This window comes from Trachurus trachurus, assembly GCF_905171665.1.
Source record: "Trachurus trachurus genome assembly, chromosome: 2".
Taxonomy (NCBI): domain Eukaryota; kingdom Metazoa; phylum Chordata; class Actinopteri; order Carangiformes; family Carangidae; genus Trachurus; species Trachurus trachurus.
In genome coordinates this window covers 11410151-11434002 of record NC_139914.1, presented here as the reverse complement: position 1 = coordinate 11434002, position 23852 = coordinate 11410151, and the positions used below count along the sequence as shown (strand labels likewise).

Genomic DNA, 23852 nt, shown 5'->3' with positions numbered 1-23852 from the left:
TAACCCTATGTAATTGATGTGGTGTTTTTCTTTCTTTTTTTCTGAATTTGTGTTTATTATGAAGCCAGTCTTAAATTTAATTTCAAGTGGCTTTAAAAAAGTCTTAAAAAGTCTTAAATTTAACTTGGCTTAAGCTGTAGGAACCCTGATTAATGTTTGGTGCTGGTCTTTGAAGCTGTGTATGCTGTATGTAAACGAGGCATCAGGTTAATAAAGGCTCTCTCTCCATATTTGGAAGCATTACATCATCCTTTCTTTACCTTTTCATGTTTTCATATTATCATCTACCTCCTCAGGGTGATGGTTCATGTTGTGGCTCAGTGTCACGAAGAGGGACTGGAGCACTACCTGAGATCTTATGTCAAGGTGCAGTTGTTTTCTATTAGAATAAGACCTATAATTAATTATGACACTGTGTTTCCATAGGAATAAAGGTGACACGTGATTTTTCATCCTTCTTCTCTCTCTCAGTTTGTCTTTAAGCCAGAGCCGTACTCCTCCACCAATGTTAAGACAGTCCATGAAGAGCTGGCTAAAGCCATGACAGCCATCCTCAAGCCGTCCACTGACTTCCTGACCAGCAACAAGCTGCTCAAGGTAACACACACTTGATGAGCGTTGAAAGAGTTGAGGCTTTTATGCTTTTTATTTGAACCAGATAAAACTTACACTCTAAAAAAAAACCCCATCACAGACCATTTATACAGGACAGTTCAAAAGTTTCACAACAGGAATGATAATGTAGATAGTTTTTATTCTTTTTTACAGCACAACACTTATTTGTTCTTCTTTTTTTTTATTGATTGATTTTTTTTATTCTTTATTGATTTTTCTCATTTTGAACATAGAACACATCAGACACAACAGACATCTTACACATTTACACGTACACGTTTACATAAAAAGGGTCATTTAAATTGTATTAACTTATGTATCTCAAAATGAAAAATAGACAGATGAAGGGGATTCATTTAAAAATAAAAAAAGGAAATAAAAAAGATTATACGTACCCAAATGTATACATTTCTTCAAAAGTAAAAAAAACTAAACAGAGACAGGGAAAAATAAATATGTGTATATATATAAAAAATAGAATAAAATAAAATAAAATACAAAGTCTTTCCTTCTAGAAGAGCATTTCTATAGCTTGCCCTCAGACTATGTTGTGGTTAAAATAATCAATAAACGGTTGCCAAATACTATAGAACTTTCTTTCCTGATTTTTCAGTGAAAATCTGATTTTCTCCAGCTCTAAATGTCTCATAACATCTGTCATAAGATTTGAATAAGTTGGAGCTGCCTTTTGTTTCCAATTAGGTAATATCAACCTTCGTGCAAGTAATTTGTTCTTCAATCACAGCTTCTGAATCGTCAGTTTCGTTTAGTCTTTTCTTGTTCCTCTGGCACAAAAAGCCACAGCTCCAGTGTTTTATTTAGCATCAAACTCTGACACTTTTTATAAGTTGGTTGCTTTTCCTTGGGCTGACTGATGTTTGTGTTGCAGCACTCCTGGTTCTTCTTTGAAGCTCTGGTGAAGTCGATGGCTCAGTATCTCATGGAGAGCGGAAAGGTCAAGGTCGGTTGTGTTTTAAAGTCTCCTCCTCTTTTCTTTAACCTCGTTCCCTCCGAGCTTCTTAGATCATCTTCCCTCCTTGTCTTCTTCCAGCTGTCCAGGAACCAGCGTTTCTCCGCCTCCTTCTACCACGCCGTGGAGACTCTGGTGAACATGCTGATGCCGCACATCACCCAGAAATACAAGGACAACCTGGACGCGGCTCACAACGCCAACCACAGCCTGGCAGTGTTCGTCAAGGTTTGGTTCTCTCCTGTCGGCGCCTACTCTGCAGTTTTTTGATTCAAGTTTGTAAAATTTCCTTTTAGGCTGATTTTAATGTTTGGTTTTTGTTTCCGTTCCGCTCAGCGCTGCTTCACCTTCATGGACAGAGGCTTCGTATTCAAGCAGATCAACAACTACATGAACTGCTTCATGCCTGGAGACCCAAAGGTTAAAAGCTTCAGCTGCTTCCTTTTCTTGAAGGGATACAGTAGTTCAACATTTTGGCAAATTAGCCTATTGCCATAACCCCAATGTATTCTAATCCATCCATTATTATCTAATAGTGTGGTGAATGTCCACTTGGATTGTGTATTTGATGAGTTTGATGAGGGACAAGGGACCTGTACCATTCACCTCCATTGTGTTCACTGAGCAGCTCACGTCTCTGCCCCGCTGATCTCAAAACAACATGCACCGATAATTAATAGTAATGAACCTACTGCTACAGTATGACTATAGGGATTATGGCAATAGGAGAATTTGCCAAAATGTTGAACTATCCCTTTAAACAGTTATTTAACAAGACATTAAATCCATATATATATTTTTCTTTTCTCTTTTATTCCTACCAGACTTTGTACGAGTTCAAGTTTGAGTTCCTGCGAGTTGTCTGCAGCCACGAGCATTATGTTCCTCTGAATCTGCCCATGCCCTTTGGGAAAGGCAGAATCCAGAGGTTCCAAGGTAGAAAAAAAAAACTTTATTTATAAAAGATGACAGTTTGTGTCCGTTTCATGCAGCTGATAGATATTCAGCTTGTTCTCTGCATCCTGTCCTGCTCAGAGCTCATGTCTTTAATTTGAGAGTAATCTCCTTGTGATTGATGCCTGCTGCAGATCTCCAGCTGGACTACTCCCTGACTGATGATTTCTGTCGAAACCATTTCCTGGTGGGGCTGCTGCTCAGGGAGGTGGGCGGGGCTCTGCAGGAGTTCCGGGAGATCCGACAGATCGCCATCCAGGTCCTCAAGGGGCTGATGATCAAACACACCTTTGACGACCGCTACGCCGCAAAAGTCAGTCCCGCACCCCTCGACCGTACTTTGAATTTAGCAAAACTTTAAAAACGACTCATCACTTCTTCTTTTTTTTTAACAATGTTTTTATTAATTTCTAATAAGAACATACAAAGCACATTGACATATGCCACACAAGTTGCACAATGAGATGCAGGTGAACCTCGCTGCATGCACATACATACAGAAAAGATAAACACGCACACAAACATACATACCCACATAAAATAATAACAATAATAAATAAAATAGAATAAGATCAAATAAAATAAAATAAAATAAAATTGTCACACACAGAATAGTTCTACAGATAAATATAATCTATTGTTGCTTGAGAAAGTCCATTAAGGGCGTCCACACTTCTTCAAATTCTTGTACTTTACCCCTGATTACATAAGTTAGCTTTTCTAGTGTAACATACATTGCGACTCATCACTTCTTTGCTGATCAATATCACCATCACCTTCTGTGTGTCGTTCCAGAGCCAACAGTGCAGGCTCGCCACCCTGTACCTCCCCATGTTTGGTCTGCTCCAGGAGAACGTCCACAGACTGGACATCAAGGAATCAGCCACCCTCAGCAACATCAATGTAAGCCTGACATCTAGTGGTGGGAGGTGGAACGGCAGCTTGTACCGTCCATCCATCCCCAGCCAGGACTTGCTGTCCCTCCAAAAACATTAAGCGCCGGGTTAATAACAGCTCAACATTTAGTGTTTTATCCTAAGCTGAAAGCATGCTATTATTCTGATTTCACAATAAAAGCTTTTTTTTTTTTTTTATCCCAGAGCACGAGGGACGACTCTCTGGTGCCCAACTCCACGGTGACTCCTCAGAAACCCGGGAGCTGCATAGAAAATGCTCTGCACAAAGACGTGTTCGGGGTCATCTCTGGAACAGGTGACTCCTTCCTGCATCATCTATCATAAACACTTCACTCATAACTATTCAAATGAAGCCAGAAGGTTTTATTCGGCTTATTTAAACTTGTATTTTTTCACTCTCTGTCCCTGCAGCGTCGCCTCACAGCTCCACTCCCAACGTCAGCTCAGTCCACCATGCAGACTCCAGAGGCTCCCTGGTCTCCACTGACTCTGGAAACAGCCTGCTGGACAAGAGCAGTGACAAGACCAACTCCCTGGAGAAGGTACAAATGCATGCATCACATATGGACACTGTCAAAACTTGTATTTTACTTTACTTTTACTTTTTTTTTGAGCTATGATCGAAGAAAAAGTATGTAAGCCAATCAGCTCTTCACTTTTATACTCTTACTCATCAGTTCTTTCAGTTTCTGGGATGATTCCTGTAAACAGGGTTCCTACACAAGTATGGAAAGTATGGAAAAGTATGGAATTTGATTTTATACATTCCCAGGTCTGGAAAAGTATGGAAAATGGAAACTATTGTATGAAAATGTTTTTATTTTATTTATCTTATCTTGGTTTGGTCTTATCTGATGTTATTTGGGTTATATTTTGTATGTGCTATTGTACTTAGCTACAATCTCCTGGAAATGATTTGGTTGCATAATGGCATACACATTCAGAATAATGAAAACAAGATAAATTGCATGCTTTTTTTAATATTATGCACATCTATATACTTAAACATCACAAATTATTTGAATTGTTTTACAGAGAAGTCTGGAAATTAGGGTCTGGAAAAAGTATGGAATTTGGAAAGTTCAAATGTGTAGGAACCCTGTGTAAAGGACCAGTACAGATAGATAATAGATAGTAGTTCCCACTACATGCCTCATATTAAAGATATCCCTCTACAATATGAATTGTAGTAGAGACACATTCTATTGTGATGTTGCCAACATTTCTTATGCTCATGCACATGGGTGGTGTTTAAAATGCATTTCCTGCATCCATCCATCCACCCTACGACTAACAGCTTTTCATTTGCAATATTAATGACAACACCACACTTTAAAAGGTCAGCTGCTGTCATATGTAGGTCAATGGAATTGCTGCTTGGTTCATATATTTGAAGGAATATATGTGTTTCTGTCATAATTTGTGTCTGTATATTCATTTCCATACAAACTGCATGTTGCATTTCTCCATGCATTAAAAGCATTACACATTACTGATACTAATCTGCACCCATGGGCGTAACACCGTCCTAATCCAGAGCGCCCACGCCCCTTCTTCCCAAATCCATCAAAAAGAGAGATTCAGTCGGAGGCACTCGGTCAACGTGCCCCCTCTCCCCTCCGACCCCGAGGACCGAGCCCCGCCCCTGAGCTGCGTTGCCAAGAGGGTCACCATGGACTTCTCCCTCCTCTCCGTCCCCCTGCCCGACCTGCCGCGGGACAGCGACAGCGATAGTGTCAAGCAGAGTGCGGATGGAAATCACGGGGAAACGATACTCATACAAGTATTCAGTTTGACCTTTGTGACTTTTCCACCTGCAGCTTTTTTTGGCCAGAATTGTACAGATTTGTTTCAGGAGAGCAGATTTTTGAAGAGCGGAATGAAAACATAGAGCGCTCTGTTGTTCGTTCACACGTCTGTACAATGTGTCCAAAACTCCTCCCGGCGTTCCTCTCTCCTCTGAGTGTCCCACATGAGGGAGTGTGTTTTTACTGACGCAGAGGTTGGGCCGACCTCGGTTCACTCATGTGATGTGAGATGTTATAATGTTGCTGTGATTGTATTTCTTCCAACCTCCCGAGTTGATGTTTTTATCTCACGGCAAAAGAAAAAACTGAATGTTACTCTCTGACTTGTGTGCACTTTTCTCCTCTTGACATTTCTCATCTCTGACATTTAGTTTGATTGAGTGATGCTCTTTATCTCTTTGAACTATTGTTTTTTTTTCCACGACTCAGCCGTCTAAGTAAGAAGTTTCTCTCTCTCTCTCTCTCTCTCTCTCTCTCTCTCTCTGCTTTCTTTTGAACCCATCAGAACCAGTGTGCGTCGGCCCTGGGCAGCACGGTGCTGCGCTGTGACAAACTGGACAGGGATGAGATCAAAAACCTGCTCATGTGCTTCCTGCACATCCTCAAGAGCATGTCGGAGGGTAGGACAGTGTGCTCTACTTGACTTTGACTCATGTTGGTATGAACAACAGAACTACAGTTAATCTTTATTAACTATTTTCCTATTATTATTCAGAGGCCCTTTTTGCTTACTGGAACAAAGCAGCTTCCTCAGAGCTAATGGACTTCTTTACATTAATAGAGTAAGTACAGAACTAGACTCTGTATGATTATGGTTGATGGTAATTATCAGCATTTGTGTTAAGTTAACTGCGCCATTTAAATGGTGTGAAGTGCAAAAAACAAACCTCTCCCATCTCCCATCCTTCATAGCTGTGGAAAACACAACCACTACAACTTCCAAACAGAATAGTCTTAATTGAAACAGCAGAGCTCAATATATCCCCAGTGTCTGTCCACAAGTGTTCATTCCCACCACGCTCATCACGCATTGTATTTCATTGGGTATTTGTAGCCTTCAACTGACCCTGATGACAACTCCCTGACCTTCATGTCTAAAATTGGAAACAATTTAAGTTCAGTACAATGGGGCAATCATTTTAGCCTTTACAAACCAGGGCAGATGAAGGGAAAACAGGAAGCTCTCTGTTGTATTTGAAACATCATTCATTTGAAGCGTTGAAGGCTCACTCAGCTCCACTGGTTGTGTTTCCTCCTGCAGAGTTTGCCTCCATCAGTTCAGATACATGGGGAAAAGATTCATCGCCAGGTAGAGTAAATGAAATACACGTTATGGATTCATATTTGAATTAAAACTCGTAATATTTCATCATCAATGCCATAATATGACTTAACGACACAACTTCTGACTGAAGCTTTTAACCCCTTGCTCTCGGTTTATTCTCTCACCTTTAACACTGCTGGCAAGTTGTTTTGTGGTTAATGTCCCGGCCCCCCGGCCCCTCTTGCATGGGTAAGAGATCACTGTCTTTCACTTTATTAAAAGCATGAGCAAATCTGGTGTATTTTCATCCACTGCTTATTTCTTGGTCTCCACCTTTTATCCTAATTCATCAGTGTATTAACTTTGCTCTCTTGTGCCAATGGTGTAAAGTGAGATTTCTTTGTCATTAAAACTTAAAATAAAAGTCCATGTGGCACCTTTTTACTGACTTCCATCTCTCCCCCAACAGGAGCCAGGAGGGGGCGGGGCCTGTAGCTCCAGACAGGAAGTCTCTGACTCTACCTGTGCCTCGTAACAGGGCGGGAATCCTGCACGCCCGCCTGCAGCAGCTGGGAGCTCTGGAGAACTCTCACACCTTCAACAACAGTGAGCCCCTCCCTCTTAGTTCTTCCACAGCTTCTTACACCTACTGCAATCAAATTGCCCAAGTTGGGACTAATAGAATTACTTGACTTGACTAGTTTCACTGATGAGTCCTACAGAACAAATAGTAGGCAGTATAATGTACTGCTGTACGAAAGTTTGAGAAGCTTTTATGGAAAACCTATTTTACTATGTTATGTTATTATGTTAGATATATATATTATATGTTATTCTATCCAGATGCACATTTTCAAACATGTAAACAAATTAACTTATATAAATTAAAGCACCAGATTTGTTTGCCAATTTACTGTAGGAGGAAGGTGTGTAAAGAATGCCATGTTACACCTTTATTTTTTCACTTTTTAAACTGTTTGAATGTGCACTGAACTATCACAGTGTGTCCATCTTTCTCATATAATTAGTAGTTGTATGTAATGTAATGTAGTGTAATGTAATGTAGGGTCCTTTAAAATACGTTTTATTATTTCCCAAATTCTGTTTTTTTCCTTTTACTTTTATTTTACTACCAAAAAGAGTGTATTTTTTAATGTTAATGACTAAAATGTACACAAATTACTTTCAATTTATTGAGGTTAACAAACGAACAACACTTTTCCTCCATACCTCTCTAACAACTGTTTGCAGAGCCAATCAGAAGAGAGAGAGTCTGACTCTGTCTTACCTTTAATTTTGCGATCTGTTTTCAAAATAAGAGCTCACTTCTCTTCTGAGATTTTAACCTGACATTAACAAACCAGTTTTATCTGATAGTCTTAGCTGGTTTAAGACATTTTTCTGCCTTTGTGCGCATGTTTTGCTGACCTCTATTGGCGGCCGGTAAAAATCACACAACTCAATCTGCCAATAAATACAGTACGTCCCTGGCAGAAACGTAAGCTCTTGGCGAATAATCCCGCGTATCCCACTGATACTTATCACAAAAGCAATCAAACACAGGTAGATCATGTGCTCGCTCTCTAAATCCTATTTATTGCTCCAATAAAGCGATATCTCACTGGTCGACCTTGTGCTGTGTGTGTGTGCAGTGTACTCCCACACAGACGCAGATGTGAGCAGCCAGTGTCTGCTGGAGGCCAACGTGTCCACCGAGGTCTGCCTCACCGTGCTGGACACGCTCAGCACCTTCATCATGGGATTCAAGGTATCGGCTGAGGCATTGCTGCACCCCCATTTCATCTATCCATCCCTGACAGTTTTTTATTGCACACTGTAGCACTTTATCACACTGTACTATATTTTGGTTTTGTTGTTCCCAATCCATTCTAGCACAACTCCATCAAGAAACCCTGTCCTGGTCTTTGCATTGTTGCATCTTCATCCATCTTATCCATCCATAAACAGTCTTTTTTGTTTTTTCTTTTGTCATACAGTAGTAGCGTCATTTTAATTGTCTCTCTTTGTAGTTTTTTGTCGTGTTGTTGGTTTCTGTTGGATACATGTGTGTTTTTCCTGTTTTATGAATTCTGTTGTTATGTCCTTGTGTTTATTTTAATGGCTTTTAACACCTTGCCAGAAGGACTACAGTCGGAAACTAGCCATTGGCTAACACTGGCACTTTTACATTTTATTATGTCCATTAATGTGCATTGTCCTCCTTAAATAGAAATAAAAATAAATAAAAATGTGTTGGGTTCTGACGTCCTCCTGTGTCCACAGACCCAGCTGACCTCAGACCTGGGCCACAACCCCCTGATGAAGAAAGTGTTCCAGGTGCATTTGTGTTTCCTCCAGATCCCTCAGTCCGAAGCCGCCCTCAAACAGGTCTTCACCTCGCTGCGGACCTTCATTTACAAGGTGAAACTACTGCCTGTGTCCTCAAACACGTCTCCTTATTCAGTCACACTGTATGAATCCTGAGCTGAGGGACGTCCTCCTCTCTCCTCTCTCCTCCTCCAGTTCCCCTGCACCTTCTTCGACGGCCGTGCCGACATGTGTGCCTCCCTGTGCTACGAAATCCTCAAGTGCTGTAACTCCAAGCTGAGCTCCATCCGCAGCGACGCCGCCCATCTCCTCTACTTCCTCATGAAGAGCAACTTTGACTACACGGGCCGCAGGTCTTTTGTCCGCACGCACCTGCAGGTACACGTTCTCCTTATGGTGTCTGTTAAATATCACAGTTTTCCTTTTTCAATATTTTCTTTCTTTTACCAAGTAGTACAACAACAGAAGAATCAAAAATTAAACAAAGGAGATACGCTAGGGTGAAATGAAAGAAGAAAGCAAATAATGATAATGATGAATTAAAAATAGAAAAAAAGTTCAGTCATTACAGACACAAACAGAAAGTCAACTCAACTGACATATAATCAGCAGCAGACATTATGCAGATATCAAAAACAAAAGGACACATTGACAGAGATAGATAGATGAGTTTATTTGTCCTTTCCGAGGAAAATTGTTTTCACCATTTCGTACAGAGCGGCCTCGAGAAGTGCAACTTACATACATTAACATACATTCCCACATTTCATACACCTCAATTACATAGAGACATAAGAACATAAAAAAAAAAAAAAAACATGAGACATAAGACCCCACACCCCACATTTACATGCGCATTCCCCTGGTTATGTTCTTTTCATTGTCTTATTTAGTTCAGCTATGGCAGATGGGATGAAGCTTTTGTTGAATTATATAAGCGGATGGATATAAGCATTAGATCATTCTGGACTGATACAATAAGAAAGGTTTCCACATCTTGTCAGAGGTTGCAGCGCTGACAGAGACATTATATCCTTATATCCTTCCTGCTGTTGATCCTCTTGTTCTTCTTCGTTCCCCCAGGTGGTCATCGCTGTCAGTCAGCTGATCGCCGATGTCATCGGCATCGGGGGGACCCGCTTCCAGCAGTCTCTGTCCATCATCAACAACTGTGCCAACAGCGACAAGAGCATCAAGGTGAAGAGTGGATTCTGTCACATGACCCTTGACCGCTTGTCTTTCTTTTTACACTCAGCATCAATCCATACCATCCATCAATCTATTGATACAGTGCAGTCATCGTGAATGGAGCATGCTAACAAGCTCACAATGACAATGCAAAAAAAAACCAAGAAACTATTAACCAAATATATAATGTAAAATTAAACACATAAATCAAAAAACCCAAATGTTTCTGCATAAACCACAACACATTTATCATTTCTTCTTATAAATAATAATAGTTTAAGTTTAAATTGTGGACTATGTTCTCAGATTCACCAACAAAGCTGCATCATACTAGCCAGGCTAGCGCCGCCTACTGGTTCCGGCAAATTTCATTTGCCTCAAACATGTAGTCAGGACACTAGCAATGCGTTTCGGTTTGCTCCGTCCGCCAGAGCGGACGGACCAATCAGCGAACAGACGGGTAAGTGAAGGCGATGACGTTGAACTCAAGCGCTCAAGATTAACCTATGAGCTTAACCGGTGTATAGCACACGTGACCACCAAGCAGCAGCGATTAGTTGAAGCAAATGTAAGCAACCGCCTCCCGGAAGCAAACGAATCCCTATGGCTCGTGTTCAGACGCTATATGAAATGTAATGAAGTAAGCGGCTGATGCATCAGGCTAGCATCATACATCAGAAGTGTTGAATTTTGATGTATGATGAGGTATTTGTTGGATTGATTTTCTGATTCATATTGATCTTCATTTGAAAGATCTGATATTGATTCATAAAATCCCTAAATTGATCTTTTAATTCATGCCATTTCCTGTTTCCTATCATGCAAGATCTGTGCGATTACGCAGGATGAGATCTCTAATGTATCTCTTTCATATAACCAAGCAAAACTGGTGTTAAAACTGTTAAAAGTATCTCTAAATGAATCAACATTGAATTGAATCAGAAATCGAATTGAATCAGGACCTTGTGAGTCGTAATTTAATTTTTATTTTAAGTGACATAATGTCCTTTTATTCATGTTTTCCACCTAAGACTTGGAAATAGAAGGCCTACTGTCAGCCATGTTCCTCTGTGTGTTTATTACCCATCCTGCGTAATATTTTCATACATGCACTCTGTTGTTTGCAGCACACTGCGTTCCCATCGGACGTGAAGGACCTGACCAAGCGCATCAGGACGGTGCTGATGGCCACGGAGCAGATGAAGGAGCACGAGAACGACCCGGAGATGCTGGTGGACCTGCAGTACAGCCTGGCCAAGTCCTACACCAGCACGCCGGAGCTCCGCAAGACCTGGCTGGACAGCATGGCGCGCATCCACAACAAGAACGGAGACCTCTCAGAGGTTTCTGCGTTTCATTCAAACACCAGCTCTACATAGTCCATGTTAGATCATCTGCAGGTGTTGTGTGCTAACCCGTGTGCTTCTCCTGCAGGCCGCCATGTGTTACGTGCACGTTGCTGCTCTGGTGGCCGAGTACCTGTGGAGAAAAGGTGAGCAGAGGATGGAGGAGTCAAAGTCAAAACAGAGAGCATTGCTGCTACACAACAAGACAAAAACAGTACAAAAGAAGAGCGGCAGGAAAATACTAAAAACATACAATAAAAATCATTAAAGTGCAATATGCCTCAGAGAGTACTAGTGGCAGATGTACGGACACACAAACATTCATACACATCATCACACAAGCTGCTCATTCATAAATTTAATGGACAGAGGGATGAAGGAGTTTTTGAGGCGGTTGTGCCTGCACAGGGGGACTCGGTATCTTCTACCTGAATTTAAGAGCACATATTCAGGGAGAAGTGCGTGCATAGGATCTGCTAGAATAGAGTTTGCCAACCTAATGGTGGCCTGTTCAATCAGATCTTGAGGTGTGCGTGGGACAGGGGAACCCAAGATTTTGCTAGCCTAGTCTTGACCAGATTAAGTATTTGAGAGTGCGCTCCTCTTGACAGTAAATCATCACTGACCTTTTGAACTCCAGCTCCATTTTTTTTACGAGCTTGCTTTACACACGCCATATAATGAGTCAGTGGTGAGAATTACCACAGTAGAAAGAAGCTTATCCTGGAATGACTGTTTAATACTGTTTAATAAATCTGATGTTCTGAAGAAGGTTTATGGGATGTGTTAAGAATGCTCTTATCAAAGCTAAGTATGCTAATTCACCCTCTTGTTTTATTGGAACCAGTAAATCAATATACTTTAAACGAGCAGCAAAGTAGCAATAGGTTGATTAGCTTGAGTAATGATTGATGAGCAGGTGACTACTTCTTAGTTCATTATTTTTTCACGTTCAACACACACTCTCTTTCATCTGCCACCTGAGCGTCCGTCCAAGGTTCATCTGTTCGTTCCTGTGTTAGAAACAGCTCCAACACTACATTCTCTAGATAAGCTCCTATCACACTGGTTCCTGTGTTCACACTCCAGAGGGGATCTGTTGTGTAAGGCTTTTATTCTGAAAGTCAACAGTACTATGCCTACTTATAAAATACATAGTATACAATACATTACAATACAATATATTACAGTGCATACAATAAAATACTTACGTTACAGTTTCAAGTAGATTAAACATTTACTTTCAGGGGCAAAATGCCTCCATTTAGGGGCAATAATAATAATGTTAATCATAATAAGCAGTGTGTTTTTTCTCTGTACAGTTGTTAACACAGGCTTAAGCATAATTTCATTCAGTGTCAGTCAGAGATTTTCAAAATAAAGTTACCCTGCAAAATGCGTAACAGAATCACTGTCGAATACAGAGGCCTATTAGTGCCAAAAAAAAGATAAATAAAATAAAAGTTAATTAAGTTTCTTGTCATGAAATGTGATAAGATTCAGTTAAAAGCTATTTTTTTCTCATCATTAAGAACTTTACCATCATAGTGGCCCCTCTACTCTCCCATACCCTGTTAAATAGTTTTTTCCCTTTTTTGTTTCTGTTTATAAAAATTTAAAATAGATTTTATATTGACATCAGATTTTAATTTGCTTTTAATGTTGACTTGTTGCAACTTAGTGTTGTTGTCTACTACTAGAACTAAATCATGCTATGCTAACAATTGACCGTCATTGTGTTATTACATAATTTATTAATTGTCCCTCCTACATTACCTCCTGAATAAATAAATGATAAGAATTTTAGAAAATGCAACAATCAAATATCAGAAAAAATATGAAATCTTTTTATTGACAGATAACTGCGTCTCTCTGCCTGTATTGTGTGTGTCAGGTATGTTCAGACAGGGATGCTCCGCTTTCCGCGTCATCACCCCCAACATCGACGAGGAGGCGGCCATGATGGAGGACGTGGGGATGCAGGACGTTCACTTCAACGAGGTCAGTCAGACCTTCTGTTTGAATCTCCTCTCGATGCCATAATATGCCGTAAGCTCTACTGTATCTGCCCTGTGTGTGTTGACCGAGCGTTTAGGATGTTTTTTTAAGTTCTTCCCCCGGCATCACGTGTCTCATAATGACACGTCTTATCTCTGTGCAGGGTATCAATTGCTCTGACTGAGCACCAAATGAAAACACTGTAGACTTTGCCTCAGGGCTTGGTACAGTACATGTGTTGTTTCACTGAGCTGGCAGAAGGGAAATTTGACAAGGATTGTCTCAAATGTTTCTGCATAAACCACAACACATTTATCATTTTTCCTATAAATAATAATAGTTTAAGTTTAAATTGTGGACTATGTTCTCAGATTCACCAACAAAGCTGCATCATACATCAGAAGTGTTGAATTTTGATGTATGATGAGGTATTTGTTGGATTGATTTTCTGATTCATATTGATCTTCATTTGAAAGATCCGATATTGATTCATAAAATCCCTAAATTGATCTTTTAATTCATGCCATTTCCTGTTTCCTATCATGCAAGATCTGTGCGATTACGCAGGATGAGATCTCTAACGTATCTCTTTCATATAACCAAGCAAAACTGGTGTTAAAACTGTTAAAAGTAAATCTAAGTCTAAGTCTAAATGAATCAATATTGAATTGAATCAGAAATCGAATTGAATCAGGACCTTTTGAATCGTAATTGAATTTTTATTTTTTTATTCATGTTTTCCACCAAAGACTTGGAAATAGAAGGCCTACTGTCAGCCATGTTCCTCTGTATCTTTATTACCCATCCTGCCTTGCTCCTCAGTAATTCATGTTTTTATTCTATATAATAGAGTAATATAATAATAATAATATTCAGGGTCAAACGCTCCGTGATGTGTTCAGTGTCTTGACCAAGAAGGGGCCTGAGACCAGGTCCAGGTCCAGGTCCAGGTCCAGGTCCAGGTCTTCTCATAAACTGAAATCCCAGTGAAATTGAAAGTGACGGGCGAGAGAGAGGAGGTCTGAGCTTTTTTTACGAGTCGGTCAACAACAGAACCGTCGGAAATTGAAAGTGCTTTTAAAACCGTCCATCTGCTCTGAGCAGCGCTGCTCTTTACGAGATGGACATACGAGTGTCATCCGCCAATAAACATAAAGGACATAATAATACGTCCATTTCCTCCCACGGCTGCTGTCTCTGCAGGGACACCGTGCTCAGCTTTAGCTCCCTCTGACCCACCAGGACAAATAAGAACGAGCAGAAAGGTCCCTCTTTGCAACAAATTAAATATCACGAGCCGCAAAGAGGAGGAGGAGGAGGAGGAGGAGGAGGAGGGGAAGGTTACTTCCAAGTGTTTGACATTCATTTCTGTGTGGCTGTGTTTGTTCAGGAGGTGCTGATGGAGCTGCTGGAGGAGTGTGCTGACGGCCTGTGGAAGGCGGAGCGCTACGAGCTCATCGCTGACGTCTACAGGCTCATCATCCCCATCTATGAGCAGCGCAGAGACTTCGAGGTAACCTGCACCTCCACCAGCTGCCCTGTTCAAACTGGAAGTCATTGTGATTGGTTTAAACTTTGGGATAGTTCAACATTTTGGCTAATTCTCCTATCTGCCATAATCCCTATAGCCATATCAGTAGGTTCAGATCAGCGGGGCAGAGATGTGAGCTGCTCAGTGAACACAATTCAACAACTCCAAAACAATCTGGTGGACAAGTTGTGACCTGCACATTCACCACACTATGAGATAATCATGTAACATTACGGGACAGAGTTGTTTTCGAGGCAAATGCAGCCGGAACTACATTCCAAACACGGCTGCTGGGCGGAGTGATTTCAAAAGTGCACGTAGTTCAGAGTATTTGCTTCATGTTACATATTTATACATGATTATTTCATAGCATGGCAAATGTGCAGGTCACAACTTGTCCACCAGAGCGTTTTGGAGTTGTTGGATTGTGTTCACTGAGCAGCCCCGCTGATCTCAAAACAACATGCACCGATAATTAAAGGTAATGAACCTAATGCTAAAATGTTGAACTATCCCTTTAAAGTGACACTGCAAAATTTACAAGAAGAAATAAAACCATTTCCATCTAAAACTGTGAGCTTTAATGTATAAGGCCTTAAATAGCAACATGTTTGTATCAGTGCATTCTTGTCATCTGGTACAGAGGTGGAGCCCTGCCAGAATTTGTGCTGAGTCATTGTTAGTCGTGAACAAATCGCTGACATTTTTGTCTCGTATTTTTGCTGAACAGAAACTCACACACCTGTACGACACCCTCCACCGCGCCTACACCAAAGTGATGGAGGTGATGCACACGGGCAAGAGGCTGCTGGGAACTTTCTTCAGAGTGGCCTTCTTCGGACAGGTGAGGACACAGAGACACAGGTCTAATACTGTATGTCACGTTAACACACATCTTTTGGCAAATTTCATCATTATCATTCTTAAGGCTTTTCAGAAAATGTCATGCCTTTAATTCCTTTGCACGTCCGAAATTGTCATGTTTATACACTGACTACAAAACCTTTGTCCGTCATTTAAGTTTTCGGAACAGGTTAGATTTTCTGCATTTTTCGCATCTGTAAAAACCTTTAGGGGGATGTGTGTGTGTGTGTGTGTGTGTGTGTATGTGTGTGTGTGTCCAAAACATACCTCCAGCCTCTGTTCAGGAGCATGGAAATTGGTCGTCTTCCTTTTAATGTGTGGCTCCAGTAGCGATAATAATCAGTAATCTATCAAACTGGACCACTGACATCCTGAAATAAACTAGGGAAGTGATCATAGTAACTCTGCAGCTAATTTCCAAGCAGGTGGTAAGGTGTCTGCACGTAACTATCTCTATGATTCTATGTCTTTTATTATTTTATATGAAAGGTGCCTTGTTAATAAACTTAACTTACTTACTAATTAATACAAACTCTTAATTAATTCATGCATGTGTGTACATGTGAGCCTGCTCCCACTAAAACTCTCATTTTAACAAACATGTCTCTTTTTTTTCCTTCCTCCTCGCCCTCCAAGGCTGCGGTAAGTGTGTAGACTGTGTGTGTGTGAGTCAGCCTGGTGTGTTTTCCACGTCCTTGTATTGTAACTGTTTATTTTGTGTGTGTGTGTGTGTGTATAGCTAGTATCATAATGTCGCCGTAGATCGCTTCGATTTTCAGTCGTCATTTTCCACAGATTGGTAGCAAAACAAAGCAACAGTCTGATGAGACGTAGTAGCACCTTGACACTGTGTGTGGACCTACATACTGTATGAAAACCTCCACATTAACCTTTACCCTGGTCACTTATTTACCTCTGGACCCCTCCTCACTTCCAACTCAGTGATTATCCTGACCTGTTTCCACCCACACACCCGTCTGTGTACTTTTCCACACATACATACGTAGTCATATCATCCTATACAGACTGTGGACAAATGATATTTGCATGTTTGACGTACAGTAACGATGCATTTTTACACATTTGCATGCTACTAGAAGTTTTCTCACCCTGACACAACCTTATCTTTATTCTCATGCTGTGGTTTATGTGAACTCTGTAACAGTCAGGTCTTCCTCTCCTCTGCAGGGCTTCTTTGAGGATGAGGATGGAAAGGAGTACATCTACAAGGAGCCCAAGTTCACCCCTCTGTCGGAGATTTCCCAGCGCCTGCTGAAGCTGTACTCGGACAAGTTTGGTCAGGAGAACGTCAAGATCATCCAGGACTCTGGCAAGGTGGGGCCACGCCTCAGTGTGTGTTTGTATCCCAGAGTTACTATGTAAGGGCCTGATGAGAACATGTTACAGTAGGTCTGTAGTGCAGAGGTCAGGGACGGGTCTCAGTCTCAGCTCCAACAGCTCACACATCACAATAAGATAAACACATTATGCACTCATTCCCTGCTACTGACACTAGTGTTTACCACACACTCTGAGTTCCATCTGAAACCAACCTTCACCCTATTCTATTCTATTTGTTTCTACTCTTTTTAATTCAGTTCTATATGTTGTATTCTATTAAATTATATTCTGTTCTGTTCATTCTATTCTATTAAATTCTGTTATATCGTTGTCACTACCCAATTTGCAACGCTACCCGATTTGTGACAAAACAGGTCTGCGCATGCGCACACCGGCCGCCATCTTGGACAGCTGCCTACGGCAACTCCACTTGGACAAACTTCATTTGGGCACTGCCCGATTTGCGTAAAATCGCAAGTCTGCTTAAAATACGGTACTGTGAAAATGATAAAAAAAAAAAAAAAAAAACGCGGACATCTGTCATAAGACAGCCGCGGCAGACTCGTTTATTCAGTGAGTGTTGTGGTAGTTGTGATTGTTTGTGGTTGTCATGGTGATGAGGCCGGCGAGAAAAGACGAGAGTAAACCTTCTTTTTACAGTCTATGGATAAAGCGTCTCTGGCGACGCACATAGGGCAGTGATCCTAAGTCAATTCAACTAAGTTTGTCCATGTGGAGTTGCCATACGTAGCTGTCACAAATCGGGTAGCGTTGCAAATCGGGTAGTGACAATCGTGTTATATTCTATTTAATTCTATTATGTTCTATTCTATTTAACTCTATTAAATCCTATTCTATTCAATTCAATTCTGTTCCATTCAGTTCTATTCTATTTTGTTCTATTCCATTCAATTCTGTTAAATTCTGTCCTATTCAATTCTAGTCTGTTCTACGTATTTTATTTAAAGGTCCAGTGTGCAAAATGAGGGGAAAACAGTGACATCTAGCATTCTGATTTTATTATTTATCTATTAGATAATTCTATTGTTTATTTATGAACGTGAAACTCTTGAAACGTGCTCTCTGGTTGGCTGGATTTTCCATTCCGTACAAACATGGCGGCGTAAGATACGTATATTCATTGGTAGTACATTCAGATTTTGCCAATAAACCTTGACAAATATTACACACTGGACCTTTAATTATACTGTATTGTTCTATTATGTTCTGTTCAATTCAATTCTGTTTTATTATGTTCTAATCTATTCGATTCAATTATATACTGTTCTGTTTAATTTTATTCTATTTAATTCTATACTATTCCATTCAATTGTACTCTAGTCAATTCGGTTCTGTTCTATTCTAAATCAATTCTATTCTAGAATGTTCATTCTATTTAATTGTATTCTAATCTGTTATGTTCAATTCTATTCTATTCTGTTAAGTTCTATTCATATACTGTAGCCAGCAGTACACACAGCTGTATTATACAGCTGGTTGTTGATATGGTGGTTTAGCTAAATGGAAATATGGTAAACAAACAGCCAGTCTTTGTGCTAAGCTAACAGCTACACACTGTAGCTCTATCAGTGATGTGAGACTGAGACACTCTGGACAAAACATTTCTGTCTCAGGTGAACCCGAAGGACCTGGACTCCAAGTACGCCTACATCCAGGTGACCCACGTCACCCCGTACCTGGACGACAAGGAGCTGGAGGACAGGAAGACGGACTTCGAGAAGAGCCACAACATCCGGCGCTTCGTGTTCGAGACGCCGTTCACCGTGTCGGGCAAGAAGCAGGGCGGAGTGGAGGAGCAGTGTAAACGACGCACCGTCCTCACCAGTAGGTCCTAAAGAGCCAAAAACATCCTGCTGGTTGCCTGGAACATGACTCAGCAGATAGAGCTTTATGACCAAGGTCCAGGCCTTGTCGTGTTAACAATCCTGCTGACTGATGTGACTTGGCCTCAGTGCAGCAGAGCTTAGACAGAACACATAACAACTAGGGCTGGGCCAAAATTTTTGATTTTTGTATTAATCGCAATTTTTTTCTGGCAATTAATTTTTTTCTCAATTTATTTTTTTCAATTTATACGAGAATCGATTTTTATTTATTTATTTAATTTAATTATTATTATTATTATTATTATTTTTTTGGGACGACCAATCTTTATTGTACAATCAAGTATTCTGTGCCATTACACTCGACAAAGTCAAACCGGCCTGTTGTGTTCGTTTGTTCACAGATATCTATGTGAAAAAACGAACACAACAGACAAACTGATGTGATTATTGTGTGTATTGTTTTTTGTAAATATGACTTATGATGTATTGTCAAGTGTTTGGTTCAACCTGCTCTTGTTTAAAGAAAAGAAAATCACAATAATTGAAATATAAAATCGCAATACTTGGTAAAATCGAATCGCAATACTTGTTTAATCAGAATCGCAATTAATTTAAATCGAATCGGGACCCAACAATCGTTAGAGAATCGAATCGGCACAAAATTATATCGGCCCAGCCCTAATAACACAGGGTATCCGCGGGGTCTTGAAAAGTATTAAAAGGTGATAAATCAATTTTGGGAAAATTAAGACCCTTAAAAAGTATTAAAAAGTATTTTCACGACTTTATAAAGTCTTAAATTTTGAAGGTATTTTTTCTGAATTAGCCGTCCAAGAGTTTGAGTCCTAAAAAACATTGTAAAAGTGTGTGAATTTATTCATTTTATTAAAAAACAAAGATGAACCGGTACATAAAAAAGAAAAGAAGATTGTTGTTTTTGTTTTTTGAGAGTGGAGCAATGTTTTTTTATATAAACTTTGTCTTTGATTTATTATCCTAGCCTATTTTGAATTCTGTTGTATCATAGTGATCTATAGTCTTTATCACAAACTAGAACTGTTCAGTCAAAAGTGGCGGTGAGGTGTTGAAAAAAAATCTTGAAAAAGTCTTAAAAAGGTATTAAAATTAACTTCAAGATTCCTGTATTTACCCTGTAACAACACACGTGTCTCCGCTCTGTTTCCGTGCAGCCACCCACTGTTTCCCGTACGTGAAGAAGCGCATCGCGGTGATGTACCAGCACCAGACGGACCTGAGCCCCATCGAGGTGGCCATCGACGAGATGAGCGCCAAGGTGGCCGAGCTGCGCCTGCTGTGCTCGGCCGCCGAGGTCGACATGATCCGGCTGCAGCTCAAACTGCAGGGCAGCATCAGCGTTCAGGTACACAACAAACACACAAATAAAAAAACAAACAAGGCCAGAAAAGGGGCGTGGCTACTCTGTGGCTGTCTTGCCCGGGTCTGACTTCCACACTGCAAAAACTCAAAATCTTTCCAAGAATTTTTGTCCTTTTTCTTGCTAAAATGTCTCATTTGTGGTCAAAACTAATCTCTTTCCACTTAAAATAAGACTCATCACCTAAAAATTCACTTGTTTTTAGATAATTTTCACTTGTTTCAAACTAATTTTCACTTGAAATAAGTAGAAAAATCTGCCAGTGAAAGCAAGTTTTTGTGCTTGTAAAAAGGAAGAAAAACTTGCTCCACTATCAGATTTTTCTACTTATTTCAAGTGAAAATATGATTGAAAGAAGTAAAAACTGTCTAAAAACAAGCTACTTTTTATGTGATGTTTCTTATTTTAAGTATAATGAGATTTGTTTTGACTAGAAATTACATTTTTGACTAGAAATAAGACAAATATTCTCGGTAAGATATTTGAGTTTTTGCAGTGCAGTTAATCCAGATGTGGCATGTCTACTACCTCCACTGTTTTCCAGGTAAATGCCGGTCCTCTTGCCTACGCCAGAGCCTTCCTGGACGACAGCAGTGCCAAGAAGTATCCTGACAACAAGGTCAAACAGCTCAAAGAGGTTTTCAGGTACTGACTCATGTCAATTATGGACAATGTAGCCTGTGTTCTGCCTTTGGTAAGAAGAAAACAACACAAGTACAATCAACCCTGGACCCAACTAATGATTAACAACAAGAACTGACAAAATCGTGAGCAACTAGATATGGAAACATAAAAAAAAATAAAAAAGCTTTTATATAGCTTACTGAAACATTCACAACATTACTGTTGCTGTCCTTGTCTTTCCATGTTTCTGTCCTTATCTACAGTTTATGTCCTGTTATTGTTGTTAATGACAGGAACACACGGATTTACACAGCTTTTATAGTTATGGTTGTGTGTTATTGTTCAGTAAATGTTCAGTTCAGTTCAGTTCAGTTCAGTTTACTGTATTTCATGTCCCCAGAGGGCAGTTTGGGTTGCAGCTCATAGAATCACATAAAGGTAAAAACATACAACACAGAAACATATAGTGACATAGAGACGCATCATTATAAATAACAATATAAATAGAATATGCACTAATTGTGATCATATAAGAGATAAAAAAAAATAGGAAATACCGTTAAAACACTATTGTTCATTGAATGTTCAGTTAAGTTTTTACTGCACAACATTTTCTGACCTTTTTGAATCTCATACATGACAAACCAACCAAAACTAAAACTACTACTGAAACTAATAAACTAAAACTGAATAAAACTGAAAGAATCTTAAATCCTTCAACTTCAGTTTCATTAAAACTGTGTCTGTACTGTGTCTCTCTGTAGGCAGTTTGTGGACGCCTGTGGTCAGGCGCTGGGGGTGAACGAGCGACTAATCAAAGAGGACCAGCAGGAGTACCATGATGAGATGAAGGCCAACTACAGAGACCTGACCAGGGAGCTGTCCAACATCATGCACGAACAGGTGGGAACTCCAGGAGGTCCAGGGATTTATGAAACGTTCTCAGGTCCCAGCGACAAGTTTCCAAACAGATCATATACATATACAGTATATAAAATAGGAAAATAAATCGTATAATGTACTTTGTATTAGGGGTGGGGGAAAAAATCGATTCATGTAAGAATCGAGATTCTTATTTTCTAAGATTCTGAATCGATTCATAATCTTCAAAAATCGATTTTTTATTAATTTTCCTCCGTCTCAATACGCGCCCTCACTGTGCCGTACACAGCGCTGCAGCACGCCATGGCGCTAAAAGACGCTCGTTAACCGCCTACAAACTTTAACTGATCTGATTTAAATGCTCTATTGAATGTCTGTGACTAGGCTTGTGTACATCAGCTACCCGACCCTCTATTGAGGAGAGAGGACGATCGCTTTTTTTTCTTTTTTTTCTTTTTTTTGCCGTTAAACACACGCGCGCTCCAGCTGAGCAGCCACTTCCACTGCGCTCTGGATCAGCTGATCGGTGCTCAGGTGACGTTAGATCTTCACTTTTTTAAACTCATACAAAGTGCAGCCAAACAAACACCAGGCTGAAGAGAGAGGACCAGCAGCAGCAGCTCGTCTGACAGCTCCTCTGTGGCGCTGCAGAGTCAGACAGGCTGCAGGTCAGCTGGTGTTTTTTTTTTTTTTAAGCAGCGACTTTGTTACAGGTGATACTATTATGTGCATGAGAACTGATCTTGAATCGAATAGACACCCAAATACTCACATCCCTTCAGTCCAGGCTTTTGAAAAGAGAGTAGCCTATAAAATCAGCTTCATGTAGCAGTTTACTTTAAAATGGTTCAAATATATTGCTGCTGAATAAATCTGAAACATGTGATGTGCATTTTGGGGGGGGGGGATATGGCTTCTGATATAATAGTCTGTAGACATCATCATCATTCAACTTTTTCACATGGTCTGGTGTTAATAAAGCAAACTAAAAATCGCAAAAATAAAATCAAGAATCGGTTGAATCGAATCGATTTGTGAATCGAATCGGTTGAATCGAAAATCGATTTTGAATCGAATCGTGACCCTAAAAATCGTAATCGAATCGAATCGTGAGCCACCCAAAGATTCACATCCCTACTTTGTATTCTGTGACATGTTGTCTGGTTGGTTTTAGGGGCAAATGTTGCACATGCTCATTCCTCATTGTTTCCAGTTGTGTAACTTCATGTTGAATGTGTTTGTCATCTAACCTTCAAAAAGCTGTTCACTGCTGCGATCCACTAACCACATCTCTTATCTCCTGCTCTCTCTGTGCTGGCCTGAGCAGATCGGATGGTAACGCTGCTTTACTTATCTTATCTATGTCATGTTATGTCATGTTGATGTTATGTTATGTTATATGTTGTTTTGTTATGCGTGACTTATTTAACTTATCTTATCTTAGCTTAACTTAACCTAATTTATCTTATTTTAGCATATTTTAGCAGACTTAACTTTGCTTAGCTTAGCTTAGCTTAACTTAAAGGGCAACTTCGGTTTTTTTCAACCTGGGTCCTGTTTTCATATGTTTTTCTGTATATGTGAGTGATGGATAATACTTTTATTGAGGTGGCTCCAGTATTGAGCCCGGCAGGCAGCCTACAGCCCAGCTAACGCTCTTACAGGGGGCAAGTGGCTCCCGTCAAAGTTCGCGGTATAAACAGGCATTTTTTTCAAACTGACAGGCCCAGATAGTTACAATGAGTGTCCGACAACATACCAGACCCTGTGGTCGGCACGGCCTCGCTGAAATTGTCAGCCCTCGCGCTGGAATCTTGATTGAAACTCAATGTAGGCTACGGTATGGAAGCTCAGCGGCGCTGTTTTCAACTGGTTCAACTCGACCGCAGCAGGAGGGGTGTGTTTGATTTCAGCTCCGGGCCAGACCGTTGCGCGGCTTTCTTGTGTGCCTGCGGGGGCGGGGCTCATTGGGGCTCATA

General features: G+C 40.3%; 1 protein-coding gene across 1 annotated transcript in view; it reads left to right on the top strand.

Annotated features, from left to right (window-relative positions):
* The window catches only part of dock9b (dedicator of cytokinesis 9b), a 49888-nt gene that overhangs the window by 23926 nt on the left and 2110 nt on the right, over window positions 1-23852 (top strand). Inside the window, exons 24-51 of the mRNA XM_083989648.1 lie at window positions 297-366; window positions 472-597; window positions 1505-1576; window positions 1667-1813; window positions 1922-2005; window positions 2410-2521; window positions 2674-2852; window positions 3335-3442; window positions 3640-3751; window positions 3868-3998; window positions 5770-5884; window positions 5980-6046; window positions 6526-6573; window positions 6998-7134; window positions 8181-8296; window positions 8812-8949; window positions 9052-9234; window positions 9940-10053; window positions 11172-11387; window positions 11479-11536; window positions 13285-13391; window positions 14779-14901; window positions 15650-15763; window positions 16972-17118; window positions 18759-18969; window positions 20162-20352; window positions 20912-21012; window positions 21756-21894. Of these exons, the coding sequence (XP_083845774.1) occupies window positions 297-366; window positions 472-597; window positions 1505-1576; window positions 1667-1813; window positions 1922-2005; window positions 2410-2521; window positions 2674-2852; window positions 3335-3442; window positions 3640-3751; window positions 3868-3998; window positions 5770-5884; window positions 5980-6046; window positions 6526-6573; window positions 6998-7134; window positions 8181-8296; window positions 8812-8949; window positions 9052-9234; window positions 9940-10053; window positions 11172-11387; window positions 11479-11536; window positions 13285-13391; window positions 14779-14901; window positions 15650-15763; window positions 16972-17118; window positions 18759-18969; window positions 20162-20352; window positions 20912-21012; window positions 21756-21894 (3466 nt within the window). The remainder of the gene's footprint in view (window positions 1-296; window positions 367-471; window positions 598-1504; window positions 1577-1666; window positions 1814-1921; window positions 2006-2409; window positions 2522-2673; window positions 2853-3334; window positions 3443-3639; window positions 3752-3867; window positions 3999-5769; window positions 5885-5979; window positions 6047-6525; window positions 6574-6997; window positions 7135-8180; window positions 8297-8811; window positions 8950-9051; window positions 9235-9939; window positions 10054-11171; window positions 11388-11478; window positions 11537-13284; window positions 13392-14778; window positions 14902-15649; window positions 15764-16971; window positions 17119-18758; window positions 18970-20161; window positions 20353-20911; window positions 21013-21755; window positions 21895-23852) is intronic.